Source organism: Ranitomeya variabilis, chromosome 6 (assembly GCF_051348905.1).
Source record: "Ranitomeya variabilis isolate aRanVar5 chromosome 6, aRanVar5.hap1, whole genome shotgun sequence".
Taxonomy (NCBI): domain Eukaryota; kingdom Metazoa; phylum Chordata; class Amphibia; order Anura; family Dendrobatidae; genus Ranitomeya; species Ranitomeya variabilis.
Genome location: NC_135237.1, coordinates 518,825,995 through 518,849,864, shown reverse-complemented (window position 1 = coordinate 518,849,864; position 23,870 = coordinate 518,825,995). Strand labels below are relative to the sequence as shown.

The window sequence follows — 23,870 nt, the reverse complement described above, 5'->3', positions numbered from 1 at the left end:
GCTGGGGTTGACATTATTAAGCTAGGAAGCTCCCTGGTATTTGGGCCATACCCAGCCTAAAAATACCAGCCCGTCTAATTTGTCTTAGGTGGTCAGTTTGTTTGTTTTTTGAGTCCCCCATTTTTAATAACCAGCAAAGCAGACAGCTGTGGGCTGTTAATAATAGGCTGGGATCTATGGCTATTGGCCCCTTCCCAACCTAATAAGACCAGCCCTCAGCCTTCCCAGAAATGGCACATCTAATGGAATGATACAGATGATAGACGGAGTGGCTTGCAAAAGTATTCAACCCCCTTGGCACTTGGCATTTTTGTTACTTCACAGTCTGGAATTTCATTGTTTTTTGAGGGTTTGCATCAGTTCATGTAAGGAACATTTAGAAACACGAAAATTTCCACCGAATATTACATAATATGTCCCCAACTCCATACAACCGATAGCACAACAAAAGGGGAAACTCTAAGTATAAAGAGACCCAAGAGAGAGTATCTTAAGGAAATGGGGTTGACTTTGAATATTGATGAAGAAATGGAAGCACTCGCCATTTTGGAATCACTAGCGGAGGAAAGTTACCTGGCTGAGACGATGAGCACCTTCCCTACCTTTATCTTTAATAAGTCCAAAAAATTCCCAAATATGAACACATCTTCTGCGGTTGAGGTCTTCATGAAATTGGTTACCAAGGACATTGAAGACATCAGCCGCAAACATTATCTGGGATCATCTGATTTTAGAGAAAAAAAAATTATTCAGGAATTACAGGGATGGAAGAACGTTACTTTCAAAATGGCGGACAAAGGTGGTAACCTTGTCATCTGGCCTAATGAACTATATGAAAGACAGGCTTTCAAACTTCTTTTTGATGACAAATGTTATAGGAAATTAACACATATCCCTCTCCAGCAGTATCAAAATGAACTTATTAATATTCTTATGGAGGCATATACAGAGGGAATTATTCCCAAAAAATTACTTGAAACCATTGAAACACTAAAACCCAAATTACCAACATTTTACCTTTTACTCAAATTGCATAAGAACTCTAAAGACCCACCTGGGCGTCCTATCGTATCTGGTAAGGAAGGCCTTAATGAAATTATATGTAAAATAATCGATTACTATTTGAAACCTATGGTAACGACTTTGCCATCACACATATTAGACACAACAGCAGCTCTAAGGAGATTAGATCAACTCCATTTGGAGGAAGACATGATTCTTGTTACGGCAGATGTCGAGGCACTCTATACATCTATACGACATACTCCAGGTCTAGAGGCAGTTACATGGTTCTTAAATAACAGTAATTTGGACAGCCCCTTGGTTGAACATCTTCTGATCCTCCTGGAGTTTGTTCTAACCCACAATTATATTACATTTAAAGATCAAATCTTCCTTCAATTACAAGGTACGGCTATGGGGGCAGCATGTGCCCCCTCATATGCCAACTTGTTTTAGTGTTATGGGAGCGAGATATCTTCCAGTGCTCCTCCATTCCCGTTATTGAGAAAATACACAATTGGCTAAGATATATAGATTACATCATCTTTGTATGGGAGGGCACTATTGATGAACTCAATAATTTGATGACTCATTTGAATAATAATGATATGAATATTCATTTAACTTATTCATATGGACGTAAAGTCACGTTTTTAGTTATTGAGATCTCAGTAGATCCTAATGGATCAATTTCTACAACCATTTTCAGGAAACCTACAGCAACGAACTCTATATTGTATGCCACTTCATCCCATTTACCATCTACAATCAAATCCATCCCCATAAGCCAATACTTGAGAGCTAAAAGAATTTGCTCAACTGAACAAGACCTACCAAGAACAAGCAAAAGATCTATACTCAAGATTCCGGGAAAGGGGTTATGGGCATAGATCAATCAGACATGCCTACAACACAGCACATAGCTCAACCAGAAACCAGCTGCTGTATTCCAACAGAGGGAAAAAGGTAACATCGGAGAACACAGATGTGAGATTTATCACACCGTATAACATCAGTGGAAGCAACTTACCAAAATTATACATGACCGATGGAATGTGTTTGTCACCACCTCGCGGTCCGGGGCACCTACTTTCTCTTCCCCGCCTGTTCTTACCTCCTCCGGTTCTGTCCTGAGCCAGCAGGGTCACGCTCCGGTCATCCGCCGGCGCTCCGGGGTCCATCCCTGCAGACATGCTGCCCGGGTCCTTGCTCCCATGTCTGCTGCACTTCCTCGTTCCTCTCCCTCTCCTAGGGAGTGCATAGGGGGCGGGCAGGCCAGCTCTCTGGCTTCTTAAACGGCCAGCCCGTTCCTACTCACTGCCCCTCCTCCCGGCCTATCACCTGCAGGCTGGAGGGATAAAAGGATCTCAGTCACTCCTGGACTCCGCCTGGGCAACTTCTATTATCCTGAAGTTGCTGCTCCAGGTCTTGTCCTGCTATGCTTACCAATCCAGTTTGCTTGCCTTACTCTGTGTTCCTTTTTCCCCTAGGATCGTGTCTGGCCTTCTCGGCATCCTGTGTCCTGGATCCTGGACGATTCCCTGCAGTCTTCAGCCTGCTTCCTAGTTCCACGTTCTGCCCTGTCTTTTCAGTTCATTTCTCCCCAGCCTCGCAGGTCGGTTTAACACAGGTGTCTGCTTCATCGGACCCTCTATTGGTGGTCAAGGGGAAATCCCTGTATAGGGGTCACTCCAAGCCTTGGACTCCTTAGAGGCACCCTGGTGTTGTGGTCCTGTGGCCCTCCTTTGGGGAGTCTCCCCTAGTATTTGTATTACTTTACAATAAACCTTTTGAACCTGCTTTCTTGGTCTGGCTCTCCCTTCCTGGTATCAGCAACCGCTGTATTTGCGGTCCAGAGGGTCCACCCGATAGACCCATCTGTAGGGCGTGACAGTGTTATTGGTGGATCCTATATTAAGAAGGACACTTACCCCCAAACCTCTGATTACGGCGAAAAGAGCCAAGAATTTATCTGATCTGAACACACTCAAACCAATGTATTTGGGGAAGTCCAGGGCTTTTTTCTTTGTAAAAGATGTAAAGCCTGTGCAAACATCATCAAAAGTAAAGAATTCTCCAATTCGGATTGGTCTAAGAAATTTTCAATTAGGAGGTATCTTACTTGCTCGTCCCAAGGAGTGGTATATCTAGCACGGTGTCCTTGTAACCAAATGTACATTGGAATGACAACTAGAGAGCTCCGTGTGAGAATACGGGAACACGTGTGGGATATAGAGAAATCAAAAGAAGACAAAGAGGGAGAACAGATTAAAACCCTCCCAAGACATTTTAAGGCAGTTCATGAATCTGATGCACGTGGTCTTCAAATCATGGCTATTGACCAGGTAACTCTCGGTATACGGGGAGGTAATTTGTTTAAAATTCTGTCTCAGGTGGAGAGTCAGTGGATTTACAGACTCAACACCTTGGTACCGGATGGGTTGAATGAAAACCATGGGTTCGGGTCTTTCTTATGAGATGTGTATTAGAACTCAGGGCATTTTAATATTATACTTTTTGTTTTTTCCTTAAGATACTCTCTCTTGGGTCTCTTTATACTTAGAGTTTCCCATTTTGTTGTGCTATCATGTAAGGAACATGCCTGCCTACAACTGTGAACATTTGGGTTGTTTTTTTTTATTGTGACACAAAGAAACTGAAAAATTCAGTGTGCATAATTATTAACCCCCCTAAAGTCAGTACTTTGTAGAGCCTCCTTTTGCAGTAATTACAGCTGCAAGTCTCTTTGGATAAGTCTCTATGAGCTTTCCACATGTTGCCACTGGGAATTTTGCCCATTGCTCAAGGCAAAACCGCTCCAGCTCCTTCAAGTTAGATGTTTGCCTCTGGTGATCAGCAATCTTCAGGTCTGACTACAGATTCTCAACTGGATTAAGGCATTGATAAGAAACATTTGGCCCTAGGGCCATTTTTGGCCCTCGATGACTTTTTCTCCGGCCCCCGGGCAGACTCCCAGGAACTGCAGTATTTGGGTCAGCAGCTTCATTTTGACGGCAGCTGGCCCTTGAAGTTCTTCTTGCTCTGTGAGCGCGATCACAGTACTGAATGCTGCAGCATGTACAATTAAAGATTACATCATATCCAGTGCCAGCATCAAAATGTACTTCGTGGGTGGAATTAGCTTGATGCACTCCTGTTCCACAGAAGACCACAGTGGCAGCTTCCGTGTTGCACCTGTGATGTATAATGTGCAGCCCATGTCTCTTCCTGTGATATATATGCTCTAGCCCCACGTATCTTTTGTTCTATATACCGAAGCTCCATGTTTCCTGTGATCTATATACCGCAGCCCCATGGCTCCTGTGATATATTTTTCCCAGTCAAAAGCCTCAGGTGATGTATATACTCCAGCTCCAATGTATCCTGCATGATGTTACATACTCCAGCCCCAGTGTCTCCTGTGTGATGTACACAGCATTCTCAGTGTTTCCTATGTGATTTATGCACAGTAGTATCGGTGTCGCATATGTGTTGTATAAGCAGCAGTATTAGTGTCTCCTATGTATTGTATACAGCTTCGTCTCTATCAACTATGTGATCTTTATACAGTAGTCTCTGAGTCTGCACTGGGATATATACAGCAGTCTCAGTGTCTCCTGTGTAATGTGCATACAATAGTCTCAGAGTCTCCAATGTGTTGTATACACAGCAGTCTCAGTGTCTCCAATGTGTTGTATACAGCAGTCTTTGCGTCTCCTATGTGATGTGGGTACAGCAGTCTCGGTGTCTCCTATGTTATGTATTGTGATGCAGTGACCCATGTTACAGCCAGGGGGCGCTGTATGTGCTCTTCAGGATACGCTTGGAGGCGTATCTGTAATGGTGATAATGAAACAGTGTCCGTAATGATTGTAAATGGCCTGTATGTGTCGCAAAGGGAGTCTGCGCTGTAAGCCAGTAATGTTGTTGTTCTGGGACCTGTAGTCCCACAAGTATTTGCATAGTTTAAAAGGGAGGCTTGCAGGGTTAGTTAGAGAGCTGGGCGGGTCTGACTAACCACACACATCTCCCACCTATGGGGGCGGTTACAGCTACATAATGTGACCAGGGTTTGGGTCACATGTTCAGAGTGTATGGACCTAAGTGTTCAGAGTATATGGCCTGTGTGTTGGAATGTCCTGGAGTGGACTGGATTCCTGGAAGCACATGGTGAGGCCATGGACTGATGGCCTGTGTGTTGGAAGTGCCTGGGACTGGACTTCCTGAATAGCGCACGGAGAGGCCGTATCTGAAGAGCCTGGGATGGCTACTCTGTTGGGGAAGCTACAGTTCCTTCTGCGGGTCTGGACTATCTGAGGTGCCCTGGTCACAAGGACGATGATCCCAGTTAGACAGCTTCCCCAGGAACCAAGACTGACAGGAGTCAGTGTGTAGAGCAGGAGCTCCTTTAAGGTAACTCCAGATAAAGGGGGTTACGGGCAGAGAAGTATCTGCCATTGGATCAGATTGTCGGTAGTTAATGTGTTCCGTTGATGTATATAGTGAACTGTTTGTGACGTGGTTTAGGAGTCTAAATAAACCGGACTGGGTTTTTTTGTGAGAAACCGTGCCCGAGTGCTTTAATCCCGTTGCCAAACGAGTGTCCCCCATCCCACTCAGGTAGCGCTATCTCACAGTATACTGCAGATCTCTGACTGCTTGAGTTTTACGCATGTTACATGAGTAGTGATAAATTTCCCACTTTTAGGAGACCTGCAGTGAAATACACATCTGTGCTTGGTACGACTTACTGCTGCAAGTTCTTTACAAAACTTATCATTGCACGCAAAGAGTATCCTGTGCTTCGGCGCAAACCTGGAAAAGCAGTTATGAGTAGTAACATCATCCATACCGCCTAACATCACAGCCAAATCAACCAGAAGTACAGTAGCTCCACCCATCACATTAGGGGTGACTTAATTAAATATTTTACCAAATATCGTAGGGTAAATTTTAAGCTCATAATTTTGTACAGCCCCAAGCGATGGTATAAATAACCAACTGGCCCTAGGATGAAAAACTGTCCCCCACCCCTAGTTTTAGGTCTGGGTTTTGACTAGGCCTCTCCAAAACATTTAGGTGTTTCCCTTAAACCACTCGAATGTTGCTTTAGCAGTATGCTTTGGGCCATTGTCTTGTTGGAAGGAGAACCTCCGTCCCAGTTTCAAATCACTGACAGACAAACAGGTACTGCTCAAGAATATACCCATGTTTTGCACCATCCATGTTCCCCGCGACTTGGACCATTTTCCCTGTCCCTGCTGCCAAAAAACATTTCCACAGCATGATGATAATGGATTTGATGGTGCTCACCCAACCCTATTTTGTACTTCTCAACAACTTCGTCCCTGACTTGTTTGGAGATCTCCTTGGTCTTCATGGTGTTTTGTCAGTGATGACTCTTGTTAATGGTGTTGCAGCCTCTGTGGCCTTTCAGAAAAGGTAAAGTGTATATACTGACAGACCATGGGACACTTAGATTGCACACAGGGGGACGTGCTGTCACTAAGCATGGGACTTATGAAGGGAATTGCTTGTACCATACATTTTTTGGGTTGAACACAAAGCAAAAGGGTTGAACACATATGCACATGGCATTTTTTATTTATTTTATCCCATAAATTACATTATTGCCTATATTTTTCTCACTTCACCAACTTAGACTATTTAGTGTTGATGCAACACAAACAAATCTGATTACAAAAATACTGAAACACAGGTAGTAATGGAAAAATAGGTAAAAAGTCAAGGGGGTGAATACTTTCGCAGGCCACAGTAGACAATTGTCGTATGAAGTATAATGGCAGGTCTGAAGGAGGAAAGGGTCTGATTAAGACAGAAGAAAGGCGATCTGAAGACAGATCTCTGTTTGGCACATGTTTGGTTCATAAATCCTTTAAGTTAATTGTCTTACACATATCTTTGTGTTGAGCCACATGTTTAAACCTGCGTCCAAGCTAATCCCACACGGAGACCCTATAATCATTTTACACGACCTATACAGATAGGAGATGGGATTAAAGGGAACCTGTCAGGTCCCCCATACCCACCAATCCAGCATCATTCACCTATGTATGACTAAACTCCCTCCCTAACCAGCCCTGTATTATGTAATTCAGTATAAGGTCCCCGTTCCCTATGCTAATGAGGGCTTTGACTAGTTGATGTGTCGTCAGTTTCCCCAAAATAGACATACCTGTTTCCATATTATCACGCCCCTATTGGTGTGATAACAAATTGCACGAGCCTGCCTCATCGCCAGCTCACGCAAATCTCGCGTGAGGGCCGCTCATTTCGACAGCGACAATATGTCTCAGAAGCCAAGTGTAGGGTACCCGGCTTCAGAGAAGTACTGTGCATGACCGGAAGCCATCTTTACTTCAGAACTTTAGGTCATGTGCAGTACACAACTAGTACTAGTCAGATATTCATGCAGCTCCTTTAATGTTGTTGTAGGCCTTTTCCCACCCTCGTGGATCAATTTTCTTCTTGTCTTTTCATCCATTTTTGGGCGACATTCAGTTTAATGTAATGGCACTGTTGAGCTAAATTTCAGTCACTTCTTGATGACCATCTCCACAATGTTCCTGGTATTTCTAATGCCTTGGACTTTTGTTTTAACCCTTCTCTTGACTGATAACTATCAATAATGGAGTTCCCTTTGCTGTGTTGTAAGCTGTTTACGGACCTTAACTTTAGCTCTAAAATACAACTAAGAGAAAGTCAGGAAAATCCTACTAGAACAGCCATGGTGGCTGTGTACTGACTAATTTTTACTAGGAGTTCAAATGTGAATGGCTAATTCTGAACACAACCACATCTGCAACTATACGAGGGTGTTAACACTTCTAAACAATGCGTGGTATTTTTATCCCCCCCCCCTCAAAATTATTTCAGTTTGTTTCTCAATGGATTTGTACTGGTTATGGGAGACATTAAAGGTGGAAAGTTCTGAAATGGTTCTTCTTGGTGTGATTTGTTTTGCATGACAAAAGCCTGATATTTTAACAGATGTGTAGACTTCTTATATTCCCTGTATGTGACTACACAATGGCCAAATGGGAAGAAAAAATGCAAATCTGTTCACTGTTTAGAAGAATAAGGTTCTACATTCAATATTTAGTCTACCATTGGGAAGATTTGGGTGTATTTTTAGGGAACTCAATGCCAGTCTGCTGCATCACAAGCTGACAATATATTGATTTGTATTACAAAAGCATGGCTTCTATTAAAGTTAACAGACTATCTTGCCCCTTAAGAAAACACTTCCCCTTCTTTCCTTCCACACAGTTTTACACCCCACTGCTTAATGAATTCCATAGGAAGAAAAGACAGATAGAAACTTTTGGGTTTTTTTCCCCGGCGTTATTAATTGATGACAGTGACCTTTCTGTGAGGTGTGGATTAGCTGACATACAATTACTAGATGAAGTCAATGGCTGGGTGACATTTACACTTGTTACTGATACACATGTGCTGCAGAGACAAGGATGAGCGGAAATATATCGCCTTCTACCGGAATGAACAGGGCAGAAAATGAGGCCAAGGCAAAAAAATAAGGACAGCACAGAGTTTAGTGCAAGAACAGTATATGGCCGATATGGTGCTTAGTGTACAGGTGGTGGCAGCAATATTGCAGAAATTGAGTCATTACAAAGGATGATTAGGCTTTCCAATGGTAAACCTAAGGCAACGGTGGTCATCCCAAAATATTGTGGAGGCCTGAAATATGTCCCATGACTCCCATAATAGACAGGACATCAGATCTCTAGCAGAGTTGTATTTTCACGCATTAGGAATTAGTGAGTTTTCCAGTTCATGGGCCTGTAAATTATGAATGTCTGAAGCATTAAAGGGTTGTCCGGCCTTAGGGAAGAAGTTTACAGCTACTCTGTGTAACTGTAGACTTGTGAGTCCTCACGTCGCGCTCTCTGCGTACTGTGAGGATTCTCTGGTGCCGCAGCTGATTTATATACTTCCGGCCACATTCTGACTAGACGTGTCAGCTCTGGCTCGATACTCTTGCATTGGCACGTCTAGTCGGCAGGTGACAGAATGTATATAAACGACATTCTTGCGGTCACGAGCCTGCTACTTCTGGTGCCAGCACAGAAGAATCCTCACAGCGTGCAGTGCGCACGATGTGAGGATTTACAAGTTTGCAGTCACAGACTTTTACCCTAAGGCCGGACAACACTCTTAAAGGATTATTCTCATTGTATTAAAAGGGTAAAAAACACAAATTATTTGTAAAATAAAACAACTTTGCAATTTATGCCTTATTACAAATCCTCACCGTTCTCAAGAAAGGAGGGATTTGTAATTCTATTGGTTACTGATCTTTGCCTGGATTACCACCCACTTATGCAGTCTATCAGAGTGGCCGGTTTCCTAGGCAAAGAGTGCAGCAGTTCCAAGCTCTTCTCTACAGAGTTCGTTAATGCTGCTCAGAAGATGGCCAGATCACTGATACTCCGATGCTGCCTCAGAGAGAACGCAATGGCACAACAAGTCCAAACTGTCCATCAATCAGCAGCACAGTGCTCCAAGGCAAACAGGAAGCCTGGAGGTAGGGGAGCAGTGCACTCCTGAAGAAAGATCAAGGAGCTGCCATTTTAATTTGCCATAAAGTAACAGTGCCGAGTCATCTTTTCTTACTCATCTTTCCTTCATTGAGAGGACCAATGTTGTTTTATGGTGCAGTGAACTTGCTTGATTGCAGCATGCCCGAGTTTGATCCGATTATTGGATCGCACTCGACCGTGCAACTAAATGACTGCAATCGGATGACATCTGATTGCAGTCTGATTTCCACAGACTATTAGATCGAAGAAGATTGAGAATTTTTCTTTTCTCCATCTTCTCCTCATGAGAGAAAATTGTATTGCACCTCGATCAGAGTGTGATTTGCATAATCAACGCGATTCTCTCGAATGAGGGTATACACGATTGTGTGACCCTTCGTGTAGGCAATAGCATGAAATCCCCTATTATTGTTGTCTTACCTAATGCACGCCGAGTGGCTCCCATTCACTTATTTAAGGTTAGGAAGAAAGTATAGAGTCTTACTCTGGTGCGGCAAGTGACTATGTGAAAGCTGAAAGGTGGCACCAGTAGCGAGCATTTATCTAATATAGCGAGACATGTCTCTCAATCACTTCTCTCCGGCACATCTCATGTGGAGGAGGAAAGAAACATGTGAAAATGTCATTATCTGCCGGGAAGACAAACAGACTGTTGCCATCAGCAGAAACCATTAAAATAGTCGTGCTGAAAATTCTATTTCACAGCAAATGTTGAGCAAAAATATTCATTCGGGCGGCATTGTGCGGCCTCTCATTGTGAAGCCGCATAATTAAAGAGGAGGAGAGCTTTGTGTTTCCTCACCAAGCCGCAGCGGAGTTATTCTACAAATGTTTCATCATTAACTTTTCTCCGTAGCTTTGTAGTTTGGAGGTGAAGAATGGAGAAAATTGCTCAGGCTGTATTCTAATGAGGTGCCGTGCTCTTAATGCCCGAATTGTGATAAAATGAGGTGCCAACTTCTCGCTGCCCTTGCGGTTTTTTTAATGAGTCACCATCTTTTGCCAATGCTCTGTCTTCGGAGGTGAATTAAGGCCGGTGGAGGCCCCTTGGCAAAAGAAATTAAAGGAAGTCTCCAATTTCACCAATGGGACCCAGATTCCTCCGGAACCATTCTTTAATTGTCCATGTGGTATTGTAATAAACTACCATGATCTCATGCCGATTCCAGAAAGACGTACTGTAGCGTTCCTTCAAAATATTCATAGGAGAAAAGTGACGATGAGAACGTTCCAAGACATTGTAATATAGTATAGTCTATTAAAATGAATCGTAAGCATTTTAGGACACTTTATACCCTTTCATATTTAAAGGGAACTGAGTGACTCTTGGAGTACTGAGAGTCAGACCCCCCACTGATCTAAAAATGATGACCTATAATAAGGATAAGCCATAAATCCGGACATCTCAGAGAACCCCACGAATTCCATAGTCACAGAGGTCCCCACGAATTCCATAGTCCCAGAGAACCTCATGAATTCCATAGTCCCAGAGAACCCCATGAATTCCATAGTCCCAGAGAACTCCACGACTTCCATAGTCCCAGAGAACTCCACGACTTCCATAGTCCCAGAGAACTCCACGAATTCCATAGTCCCAGAGAACCCCATGAATTCCATAGTCCCAGAGAACCCAATGAATTCCATAGACCCAGAGAACCCCATGAATTCCATAGTCCCAGAGAACCCCATGAATTCCATAGACCCAGAGAACCCCATGAATTCCATAGTCGTAGAGGTCCACACGAATTCTATAGACCCAGAGAACCCCATGAATTCCATAGTTCCAGCGAACCCCATGAATTCCATAGTCCCAGAGAATAACATGAATTCCATAGTCCCAGAGAACCCCATGAATTCCATAGTCCCAGAGAACCCCATGAATTCCATAGTCCCAGAGAACCCCATGAATTCCATAGTCCCAGAGAATCCCATGAATTCCATAGTTGTAGAGGTCCCCATGAACTCAATAGACCCAGAGAACCCCATGAATTCCATAGACCCAGAGAACCCCATGAATTCCATAGACCCAGAGAACCCCATGAATTCCATAGACCCAGAGAACCCCATGAATTCCATAGACCCAGAGAACCCCATGAATTCCATAGTCCCAGAGAACCCCATGAATTCCATAGACCCAGAGAACCCCATGAATTCCATAGACCCAGAGAACCCCATGAATTCCATAGACCCACATGAATTCCATAGTCCCAGAGAACCCCATGAATTCCACAGTCCCAGAGAACCCCATGAATTCCATAGTCCCAGAGAACCCCATGAATTCCATAGTCCCAGAGAACCCCATGAATTCCGTATTCCCAGAGAACCCCATGAATTCCGTATTCCCAGAGAATCCCATGAATTCCATAGTCGTAGAGAACCCCATGAATTCCATAGTCCCAGAGAACCCCATGAATTCCATTATTCCAGAGAACCCCATGAATTCCATATTTCCAGCGAACCCCATGAATTCCATTACTCCAGAGAACCCCATGAATTCCATAGTTCCAGCGAACCCCATGAATTCTGCATTCCCAGAGAATCCCATGAATTTCATAGTCGTAGAGGTCCCCATGAATTCCATAGTCCCAGAGAACTGCATGAATTCCATAGTCCCAGAGAACCCCACGAATTCCATATTCCCAGATATCCCCATGAATTCCATAGTCCCAGAGAACCCCATGAAGTCCATAGACCCAGAGAACCCCATGAATTCCATAGTCCCAGAGAATCCCATGAATTCCATAGTCGTAGAGGTCCACACGAATTCTATAGACCCAGAGAACCCCATGAATTCCATAGTTCCAGCGAACCCCATGAATTCCATTGTCTCAGAGAACCCCATGAATTCCATTATTCCAGAGAACCCCATGAATTCCATTGTCTCAGAGAACCCCATGAATTCCATTATTCCAGAGAACCCCATGAATTCCATTGTCTCAGAGAACCCCATGAATTCCATTATTCCAGAGAACCTCATGAATTCCATATTTCCAGCGAACCCCATGAATTCTATTACTCCAGAGAACCCCATGAATTCTGTATTCTCAGAGAATCCCATGAATTCCATAGTCGTAGAGGTCCCCATGAATTCCATAGTCCCAGAGAACTGCATGAATTCCATAGTCCCAGAGAACCCCACGAATTCCATATTCCCAGATATCCCCATGAATTCCATAGTCCCAGAGAACCCCATGAATTCCATAGTCCCAGAGAACCCCATGAATTTCGCAGCACCAGAGAACCTTAGAATTCTCACTACTTCATTAAACATGTTGCAGTAAGTTTATATCCAACACAGAATTTCCACCCGTAATTATAAAAACAGGTTTACACAGCAACAAACGGTATATATCGACATTTTATTATGCAGACTCAAGACATTAATTAGCTATTGAGCACAGGTTGATCTTCCAAATGTCAAAAGATTAGCTGAATGCTATGTTCTAACCATGGATTCTAGCTATTATAATGAATGCGAAAAAAAACTATAATAATGGAAATGCAAGTGTCAATCAGGTATTTCAGTTAATGGAAGCTCTGATCAATGGCTGCAATTAAAAAGAAAATGTTTGGAAATGCTGCACACAATCAAGCCAATGCACCACAATGTGGATGTCCCTATGTAATACTAGGGTTGTAGCTAATCTGCTGAATACAGATTGTGATCTCATCCAAGTCATCATTTATTCTGATGCGTCTCATAATTTCTGTGTGTTCTAATAATGTAAAGGAGGGAAGGTATAATAAAAGAAGGCAAGGATGCAAAGAAAGTAAGGAATGAAGGGACTAGGGAGAATGAAAAAGGAAGAAAGGAAGTAGGGAAAGAAGGATGTAAGGAATTAAGGAAAAAAAAAATAATGGAAAAGAAATTAAAAAAAAAAAGGTTAGGAAAACAGGTAAGAAAAGAATTGAGGAAAGAATGATAGGAAATGTGAGAAGGAAAAAAAAATGAAAAGATGGAGGGAAGGAAGAGATAAGGATAAAAGCGGAAAGTGAGTGAGGCAGGGAGAGGAAGAAAGGGAGTAAGTAAGAAAGTAAGGACAGAGGGAAGAAAGGAAAAGATTGAGGGAAGAAAGGGGTAAGGATGAAAGAGGAAAGTGAGTGAGGGAGGGAGAAGAAAAAAGGGAGTAAGAAAGGAAGGACAGAGGGAAGAAAGGAAAAGATTGAGGGAAGAAAGGGGTAAGGATGAAAGAGGAAAGTGAGTGAGGGAGGGAGAAGAAAAAAGGGAGTAAGAAAGGAAGGACAGAGGGAAGAAAGAAAGGAAGGAAGGAAAAGATGGAGGGAAGGAAAAGATTGAGGGAAGGAAGGGGTAAGGATGAAAGAGGAAAGTGAGTGAGGGAAGGAAAAGTCAGGCAGGGAGAAGAAGGAAGAAAGGACAGAGAGAAGGAAGGAAGGAAGGAAGGAAGGAAGGAAGGGGTAAGGATGAAAGAGGAAAGTGAATGAGGCAGGGAGAAGAAGGAAGAAAGGAAGGAAAGGAAGGAAGGACAGAGGGAAGGAAGGAAGGAAGGAAGGAAGGAAGGAAGGAAGGAAGGAAGGAAGGAAGGAAGGAAGGAAAACTACGAGGAGAAGGAAAAGATGAAGTGAGACAGAGCGGGGAAAGGGTAGACGGGAGGAAAGAAATACAAAAGGTTGCAGAGAAGAAAGGAAAAAGAAGAGGGAGACAAGGATGGAGGAAAGGAATCTGATATAATATATAGTAAATGTTACTAAGGTATTCAGAGTAACACTGCAGCCAATGGATAATAATATGGATAATAATATGGATAATAATATCCTATTTCACCCCTCTTTCAGTTGTATATATCCAGTTATGCTGGAAAGCTGAAAATGCATAAACAGTAACAAACTTTCCTCTTTTGTCTCCAAGATGATAAGTGAGAAAATGTGACAGGAAGCAGAGACAGTATTACCTGTCTGATGGCTGATCACTTGCAGACGAATGCTTCACTCCAGATCCATTTTTAATGGAGTCTTGCCTTACGATCCCTTGTGATCGACTCTTTTCTGAGGCTGGTGTAATTAAGTCCCCTGAGGGTCCCTGGTACAGGGATTGCTCTTGTAGTTTAGCCTTTTTCTCCTGAGGTGCTTCTTCGTTCTGGAGCCCTGTTTCAGCCTCTTCACCGGCTTTCTGTGCTGTATTTGACCCGCTGTTGTAGAACCAGGCTCCTGACTTAGTGAGGATTTCTTGTTGTTTTCGGCACAAATTACATACCCACATTACCTGTAGGCCGAACAAACACAAATGAGCACAACTTCTGAACAACATCCTATATTGTCCGGCCACTAACAACAAAATGTGAGTAGAATGGATATGGCATGGACAACTCTGCAAAAAACGAGAGGAAAAGAAACACTCTGCCCATAACACCATAACCTCCAAGTAACCACCAAAACAAAATAGGGGAGCCTGTGCTAATACATTATTTTATTGTAAGATAGTAAATTTAAAGGAATAAAGTGCTATATATTAAAAAAGAAAAACATTTTTTAACTTTTTGAATTAAAAAAAAGATAAAAATAATCTAAAAAAAAAAAAAATAGCTGAAGAACTAAAAAAAAGCTGCTTGCTGTGGGACAGTACGTTCCTGATTGATTGACAGTTCAGATAGGAAGAGTAGTTGTATCACTAGCGCACACAATGCTACTGACTCTGCAGCATCGGCGTAGCGCTGCTGCACTGAAGCTCACGGTATCCCCACAAGAATAAAGCACTTACAAGCTCTATTGAAAAGAACTTGTAAGCACTGTCCTCCTTGCCTTGGAGACATGCCACCTCTTATAGGCTGCAGAAGTGGCCAGTAACCTAGGCAATGAGAAATAAACTATAAAATTAAAAATTACTCTTATCTTGAGAATGGAGAGGATTTTTAATAAGAAGTACATTGCAAACTTACTTCGTTTTGTTTTTACAAGCACTTTGCAATTTTACCCATTTATCGTGATGTTGTGAAAACCCTTTTCAGGAAGTATTGTTTGAATACATCATATTATTAGGGCACAAAATTCTTGAACCACATAGACACAAAATGGTTGCACTATTCAGGAATAGAATGGAGAATGGAGCTATGATTTTATCTAGCCGCAGTTATGTGCAAAATTGCTGAAAAATGATCGCTGAGGAGCATTTTGACTAAGGGTATGTGCCCACGTTGCGGATTCTGCTGCGGATTTTTCCGCAGCGGATTTGGAAAATCCGCAGTGCAAAACCACTGTGGTTTTCACTGCGGATTTTCACGCGGTTTCTTCTGTGGATTCCTCTGCAGGTTTTCAACTGCACTTTCCTATTGGTGCTGGTTGAAAACCGCTGCGGAATCCGCAGAAAGAAGTGACATGCTGTGGAAAATAATCCGCTGCGTTTCCGAGCGGAATTTTCCGCAGCATGTGCACAGCGTTTTTTTTTTCCCAAAGGTTTACATGGTACTGTAAACTTTGGGAAAACTGCTGTGGATCCGCAGCGTCAAATCCGCTGCGGATGCGCAGCAAAATCCGCAGCGTGTGCACATACCCTCATAACAAACACATTGTAGGAACTATATAGCAACGTTATGTGAGTGCGAAGCATTACTAGAAAACTATTATTTGGGCACTGTACGGTGGTGTTATATTGTCACTCTGTGTGAGTATTATTTAGGCATTTTATTTATTTATTATACTTATTTATATAGCCAACATATTCGTCAGCGTTTACACTCATCATTATCACTGTCCCCAGTGGGGCTTACAATTTATATTCCCTATCAGGATGTCTTTGGAGTGTCGGAGGAAACTGGAGAACCCGGAGGAAGCCCACAGGAACATAGGGAGAACATACAAACTCATTGCAGGTGTTGTCCTTGGTGGGATTCTGAATCCAGGACCCCAGCGCTGCAAATCAACAGTGTGAACCAGGGGCAGACACAGACAGCAAGAACAGTCTATATGGGCACTTTGCAGTCCAATACTTCGTTATAATGCTTCTGTTTATCTTGCCTGTTATAGAAACTGATTTGGAGGTGGCTTCTGATCTCTTGGGCCCCTAGGCGATTACACAAGTCGCACCAATGATATATCCAGCATGTGTTGGGAAAAAAGCATATATGTATGGTAGACTAATTTATTACAATAGTTGTAGAGGTTTTTTTTTTTTTTTTTTAAGGAGAGTCACGAGCAAACTAGTGTCACCCTATGTCATATGTCAGTGACTTCCATCAGAAAGTTCAAGTGCTTCTCACTAAATTAGAATATCATCAAAACAGCTTCTTTAGCAATGACCTTTTGTAGCTTACCCTCCTTGTGGAGTGTGTCAGTGACTGCCTTATGGACATCTGTCAAGTCAGCAGTCTTCCCCATGATTGTGGAGCCTACTGAAACAGGCTAAGGGACCTTTTTAAATGCTTAGGAAGCTTTTTCAGGTGTTTTTTGTTAATTAGTCTAATTTACTGAAATAATGACTTTTGGGGTGTCATTGGCTGTAAGCCATAATCATCAACATTAACAGAAATAAACACTTGAAATAGATCACCCTGTTTGTTATGACTCTATATAATATACGAGTTTCACTTGTTGTATTGAAGAACTTAAAAAAAAATTAACTTTTTGTTGATATTCTAATTTAGTGAGAAGCACTTGTATGTACCTCTCAAGTACCTGAATAGGAATATGTAGACCCAACACATGACTGCAGCTTCAGACTACTCTAAGTCTTTAATTATAGAGACACAACTATGCATTGGAGCTGTATACACAAAACGACTGTCTAAAAAAATTAGGTCATTCTACATTATTAATTTTTTTATCTCCCCAGTGAGCTATTCCTCCTGTGCCTAAACTTGGCAGAAGGTGGTAAAGCCCTTGATTGTTGGGTACAATTGATTCCAATGTAATTTTTGACATGTTGCTTACATCACCAAGATCGCCTCCTACACAAACATCGACATCAATTTCTCCCTGCTTCCTACGCAGCGTACAGGAGCAGTAAATTAGTTTAGAAAGCACTTTACAAATTTTACAATGAAGCACATCTTTTCTTGCAACACTCTCGCAAAAAGCAAAAAAACAAAACAAGAAAGTCTCTGTTCAGTCGAAATTCAATGACAGCTGCCAACGACTGTCAGCGAGATTAAAGATGCGGCGTCTCTGCTGAGCATTAATTAGTCAACTGCTTTCAGGCCTTTCAGTAAAGACGTATAATAGATAAATGTACAATTATGTTGTCTACATGGGAATAAAAGATTAAAAAAAAAAAAAAAAAAAAATGAAATAAAATAAAAGACTAATCAGACATAAAAACAGTTTTATCCAAAAGGGGGAAAGTGTCTCAAGGTGCATGTTACAAATGGCTCCTATGTATAAGGATAATAGACGAGATCCCTGACTCGGATCCCCGGCCATTCTCTGCTTCCTTCTCTTACTGCCGCCTCCTTTTGCTGTATTCAGAGTCGGGTTTCACAAGTTGCCTGGCGAACTACAATGGTATCATCACCCAAGAGCTTTTAATGTCGACTTGTATGTCTGAGTATTGACTAAGCTATGTGTTCAATTACTGTATGTTTTGGAGTTTATTTCTTTCAGCTGGAATAATCCGTCCCAACTCCTGTAGTTTCTACTACCTGCATCTACTTCTTGGTACAAATGGCTGATTAACCCTTCATCTGCTATAAGCAAATGAACTGTTATCTGGACTTGTTCATACTGCAACATCAGGGTGTTTCTTCTCTATAAACAAGTTTGCCTCTTCATCACTGCTCCAATGTTTGCTAATTAACCCTTTGCTGTAAACTTAAACTCCCCTCTAAACTTATTCACATTACACTACAGCAGTTTCTGGACTGGCTATTCGTCTTCTGTTTAGAAATCCAACTCTGTCTCCTCTTGTGTCCTCCTCCACTTATCCTGTGGTCCTGGTTCTCTTTGTTTTACATGCCATCTGTAAGGAAAGGAGAGCTAGGGGATACAGATATTCCCCCGCCGTCACCAATCTGTGACAGAGCTTACACCGTCACAGCTCTCTGGCTCCCTCCTTACCCTCAGGTCAGTCAGGGAACTGCACCTAGGATAAGTAGTCGCCAGAGAGGCTTCCCTGTTACATACTGGTTATCAAGGCACTCTGCAGTGAGGGTAGTATATATATATATATATATATATATATATATATATATATATATATATATATATATATATATATATATATATATATATATATATATATATATATATATATATATATATATATATATATATATATATATATATATATATATATATATATATATATATATATATATATATATATATATATATCACCAGTCCCAGGCTGGGAATATACATATAAACCTCGGGTCCTTCACTGCCAGGATCCAGCAATAACACAAGAACTGTATGCTGCCACCAGTTCCTCGTTAGATATAAACCAGGTCTGTTAGCAAGCTTATATCGGGTCAGAAACCAACCCCAGGTAGTGTATAAGTACTAGCCGGACTCACAGATGTGGGAAATCAGGATAAAAGAGCAGCCCAAAATTAATTGATATTTTAATTGCCAAAAGGCACTCTAGATAATACAAATATATTCAGAGCACTATACAGATTTTACAGCCAGAAGTACAGATAAAGGTAGGGTGCAGGTATAGTATTGCAGTTAGCTGTATGTGTCACATTACCATTCCTTATAACATGTGGGCCTAGGGAAGCGCTCGAGTCCACAGGTACTTTCTTAGTTTCTGGTCCGTCTCCTCGCGTGATGTGACACGACTTCCATGGCAGAACAATGACAGTGGCTAAAAGTGTGTAGCTAGCTTTTAACCCTTAACGCGCCCCCTCCCATATTTGCCACCACCCCTCTGGGTTAGCCTGAAATCTCCTCCCTTGACCTCCTAACTGAAATAATTCCCCATATCTAGGATGGGTCATAACTTCCTAGTGGGAGGTCCAAACGGGACGACTGAAGTCTCAACGGGTTCGTTGAGGCTGGACCGATATGGAGAGTCCAACCTTGGCACGGCTAAATGGTTCTGGAGAGCCAGTCTCGATAACTCAGTAACTAGGACAGCTAGAGAAGGAGGAGACCCAGGTGTGTGTGCGGAATGCTCCTAGGATTCTGGTGGTATATTGGACTTAAACCAGAGATGCGTATTACACTCATAATTCATCTCTAGGTGTCAGTGTCCAACTGTCTATGCCTTCCATTGATGGCTGACTGATGTTGGCCACCATGCACAAAAGACAGAAGGGGGTCCCAGCTCTGTTCCTCCTCGCCTTAATTAACACGTGGCCTCCAATTCCCTGGCCATATGGCATGTTCCTGTTCTTTTGGGAATTTGTGTACTTATCCCATGGGTGGGGGCCACAGTTCCAGAAGCACATCTCTGGATAATATATTGGGCCTGAATTAATAAATCCAAAATGGAGTCTCTCTCGTCCCTCACACCATCTGACAAGTCTTGCCCACTGCACCATCACCTTCAGTCTAAGTGTTCACCCTGACCTCCGGCTCAATGGATCCATCTCACCAGGTGGCCTTAAACCATCCTAGCATTAAATGTCTGAAAATCATATGATGCTACAGAGTAAATTCCTGGCTGGCTGCCACCTTCCCATGGCAAAATCAGTTGTTTTTACAAAAGAGGCAGAAACAGGACCCAGGCCGATGAAATGATTGCTGCAGTATTATGAAATAGAGGGTCCGTGATGGTATTACCACTTTAAAGGATTTTGCAGAGGAGAAATCAACATAATAAAAAGTTCTGCAGCTTTCTAATACGCTTTGGGGACCATTCATCAAGAGATGTGGCATAAAATGGTTTGAAATGTCATAATATTTTTGCACAAAACTTTTCAACTTTTTTTATGCCAGCACTGCCAACTTTTTGAAAAGGCATGACAAGCTACAACAGAAGGGAATATCAGTCCCGGACTGCACACATTTCGACAGGAGCAGAATTCCTTTCTGCTAAAAAGGTAATGTTTCTTCTTGCGAAGACTGACATGTCAAGGTGAGGAGACTTTTAAGGCTTGCAATGCTCCTCTGGGAAATATGCTAATTGTCTCTTCAGAGAAGAAGAAGACTAGAACTTGAAATCCTAGAAGTCAATATTGACCGTCTAACGAGCCTTGTCACATGGTTTATGATATAAACCCAAACCAAAATCTCAATTTCCAGACAGTGTGTTTCAGGGTATTGCTCCTCATCAGTACAAAGTGTGAGATCTGGTTTAACTGCTAAAAAAATAAGCCAAAATCCTTAAGAGGTGCAGGACAAAGAATTTGTTGCATTTTACTCCAGCGCATCCTCTTTTTCCATGACAGTCTTGATGAATTGGCTCTTTTTGTGTGTCAGTTCTTCATTGCCTTCCAAACCTGTGCTTGCTGACAGCGAATGATAATCTAGTCCTGCTTACATGCAATGTTGCTCTGACATACAGTATGCATGTGAAGTAAAACTCCGCTGATACCATAAATTGGCTTTCATCATCCATAGGCCCCCATGTTAAAAAAATATTCTCTATTCTAAAGAAATAATTTCAGAAGCAAGCAGAGATCTTAAAAAGGCAAGTAATTACCGTATTTTTCGCTTTGCAGCATGCACTTTTTTCCCCCTCAAACTTGGGGGGAAAATGGGGGTGCGTCTTAGAAAGCGAACATGCCTTACCGGGGGGGGTGTCTGGGTGTCCGGCGGTTGCTGGCTGTTGCTGCAGGTGTCTCCGTTGCCCAGCGGTGCTGCGTGGGTGTCCGGCGCTGCCCTGGGCTTGGCCGACATTTTGCGACAGGCCAGAGTCCCGGTACTTCCAGGGTTCCACGTGCCCTGGTCTACGGAAATATGGCCGCCGCCGGGGGCGGCGCATGCACTGATGGTGATCTCGGGATCAAGATCTCGAGAGATGAGATTTCAGCGCTGAAGTCTCATCTCTCAAGATCTTGATCCCGAGACCACCATCAGCGCATGCTGTCGGACACTCGGAGACACCTGGCTGCAAAACAAGAACCCCGCGGCAGCACAAGATCCCCGTAACACATCGGAGCCCCCACTCATCCCTGCCTGTGGCCTGGAGCATCACCTCACTCCTGCCTCCTCCAGCAGCGACCCCGGTACCCCGCTTTACCGCAGGCACCACCCCCCGGTAAGCAATACGATGCAAGGATTATAAGAAGCACCACCAATTTATTAAAAACATTTTTTTTTTTCTTATTTTTCTGCTCAAAATTTGGGGTGCATCTTATAATCCGCAGCATTTTATAATTCGAAAAATACGGTATATTATGCCAAGATATCATTGCACAAACTAAAGTATTATTTCAACAGTCTCTGTACATTGCAGACATTGAGCAATATACAGTTGAAACCAGAAGTTTACATACACTGCATGTTTTTCTATATCAGACATGAAATCAGAATAAACCTTTCCCGTTTTAGGTCAATTAGGATTACCATAATTATTAATATTTGTCAAATGCCACAATAATGAGAGAGAGAGAGAGAGAGAGAGAGAGAGAGAGAGAGAATGTTTAAGGCATTTTTATTTCTTACTTCAAAGTCAAACGTTTACATACACTAAGATCCCTATGCCTTTACACAATTCTGGACTGCCCATATGATGATGTAATGTGTTTGGAAGCTTCTGATAGTTTTTTTGGCAACATCTGAGTTAATTACAGACACGCCTGTGGATGTATTTTAATGCACACCTGAAACACACGGCTTCTTTGTGTAGCATCATGGGAAAGTCTAAAGAAATCAGCCAAGATATCAGGAAGAGAATTGTGGACTTGCACAAGTCTGGCTCATCCTTGAGTACAATTTTAAGATACCTGAAGCTGCCTCGTTCATCTGTACAAACAATTATACCAACAATTATACGCAAGTACAAACATGGTGGGAGTGTCCAGCCATTATACCAATCAGGAAGTAGATGGGTTCTGTGTCCCAGAGATGAACGTGCTTTGGTCCGACATGTGCATATCAACCCAAGGATAAAAGCAAAAGACCATGTGAAGATGATGGTGGAAGCTGGTAAAATTGTGTCAATATCCACAGTGAAACAAGTACTGCATCAACATGGGCTGAAAGGCCACTCTGCCAGGATGAAGCTATTACTCCAAAAGAAACATGAAAAAGCCAGATTATAATTTGCAAATGCACACAGAAACATAGACCTTAATTATTGGAGACCTGTCTTATGATCTGATGAAACTAAAATTTAACTTTTTGGGCATAATGACCATCGTTACACTTGGAGGAAAAAGGGAGAAGCTTGGAAGCCTAAGAACACCATCCCAACTGTGAAACACAGGGGTGGCAGAATTATGTTGTGGGGTTGTTTTGCTGCAGAAGGGACTGGTGCACTTCACAAAACAGATGGCATCATGAGAAAAGAAGATTATGTGTCAATACTGAAGCAACATCTCAAGACATCAGCCATGAAGTTAAAGATTGGGTGGAAATGGTCTTCCAAATGACAATGACCCGAAGCATACTGCCAAAATGGTCAATATTTTACAGTGGCCATTACAGAGCCCTGATCTCAATCCTATTGAAAATGTATGGGCAAAGCTGAAAAGGCCGGTGTGAGCAAGGCGACCTACACCTGGATCAGTTACACCAGCTTTGTCAGGAGGAATCGGCCCAAATTCCGACCAACTATTGTGAGAAGCTTGTGGAAGAAGATCCCAAACGTTTGACCCAAGTCATTCCGCTTAAGGGCAATGGTACCAAATATTAATGAAATGTATGTAAACTTTTGACTTTGCAGTAAGTAATAAAAATGCCTTAAAACATTCTGTCTCTCATTATTCTGGCATTTGGCAAATATTAATGATTATGGTAATCCTAAGTGACCTAAAAAGGGAAAGGTTTATTCTGATTTCATGCCCGATATTGAGAAAAACATGCAGTGTTTATACAGTGTGTGTAAGCTTCTGGTTTCAACTGTATAAATCCTACTTGCCAACTTCTGGAAAAAGGGGAGACGTCCCGAAATCCTGAAAGTCAGAAAATCTCCCAGATCTTTCCCAAATCTTCTAGAAGTCAAAAATTCCAGAAGGTTTCTTGCACAGCGGCATCTCAGAAAAAGCAAGGATCAAGGTGTCCAGGGGGTGGAGAAGGGGAGTAAAATGGGAGGAGAATTTTCACGGGTGGGGTGTGTTTTTTTAAAATTAGCCATGGTAAGGTATGAACAGTCCAGCCCTGAATGCCAACTTTAAAAAATTGGTAAATATGATTTAAACATATTTTATATATCACAAATATTTTTAGGCTGATAGCGCCCAAATCCCCTCCATCATCAAAATCCTTTGGTAATATAAGTAGCCA

At 42.3% G+C, this 23,870-nt stretch overlaps 1 protein-coding gene across 46 annotated transcripts in view; it reads right to left on the bottom strand.

The window, feature by feature from the left end:
* Positions 1-23,870, bottom strand: part of RIMS2 (regulating synaptic membrane exocytosis 2) — a 618,543-nt gene that overhangs the window by 425,833 nt on the left and 168,840 nt on the right. For all 46 annotated transcript variants that reach the window (XM_077271021.1, XM_077271056.1, XM_077271022.1 and 43 more), the window contains one exon: positions 14,498-14,808. In XM_077271021.1, the coding sequence (XP_077127136.1) occupies positions 14,498-14,808 (311 nt within the window). The remainder of the gene's footprint in view (positions 1-14,497; positions 14,809-23,870) is intronic.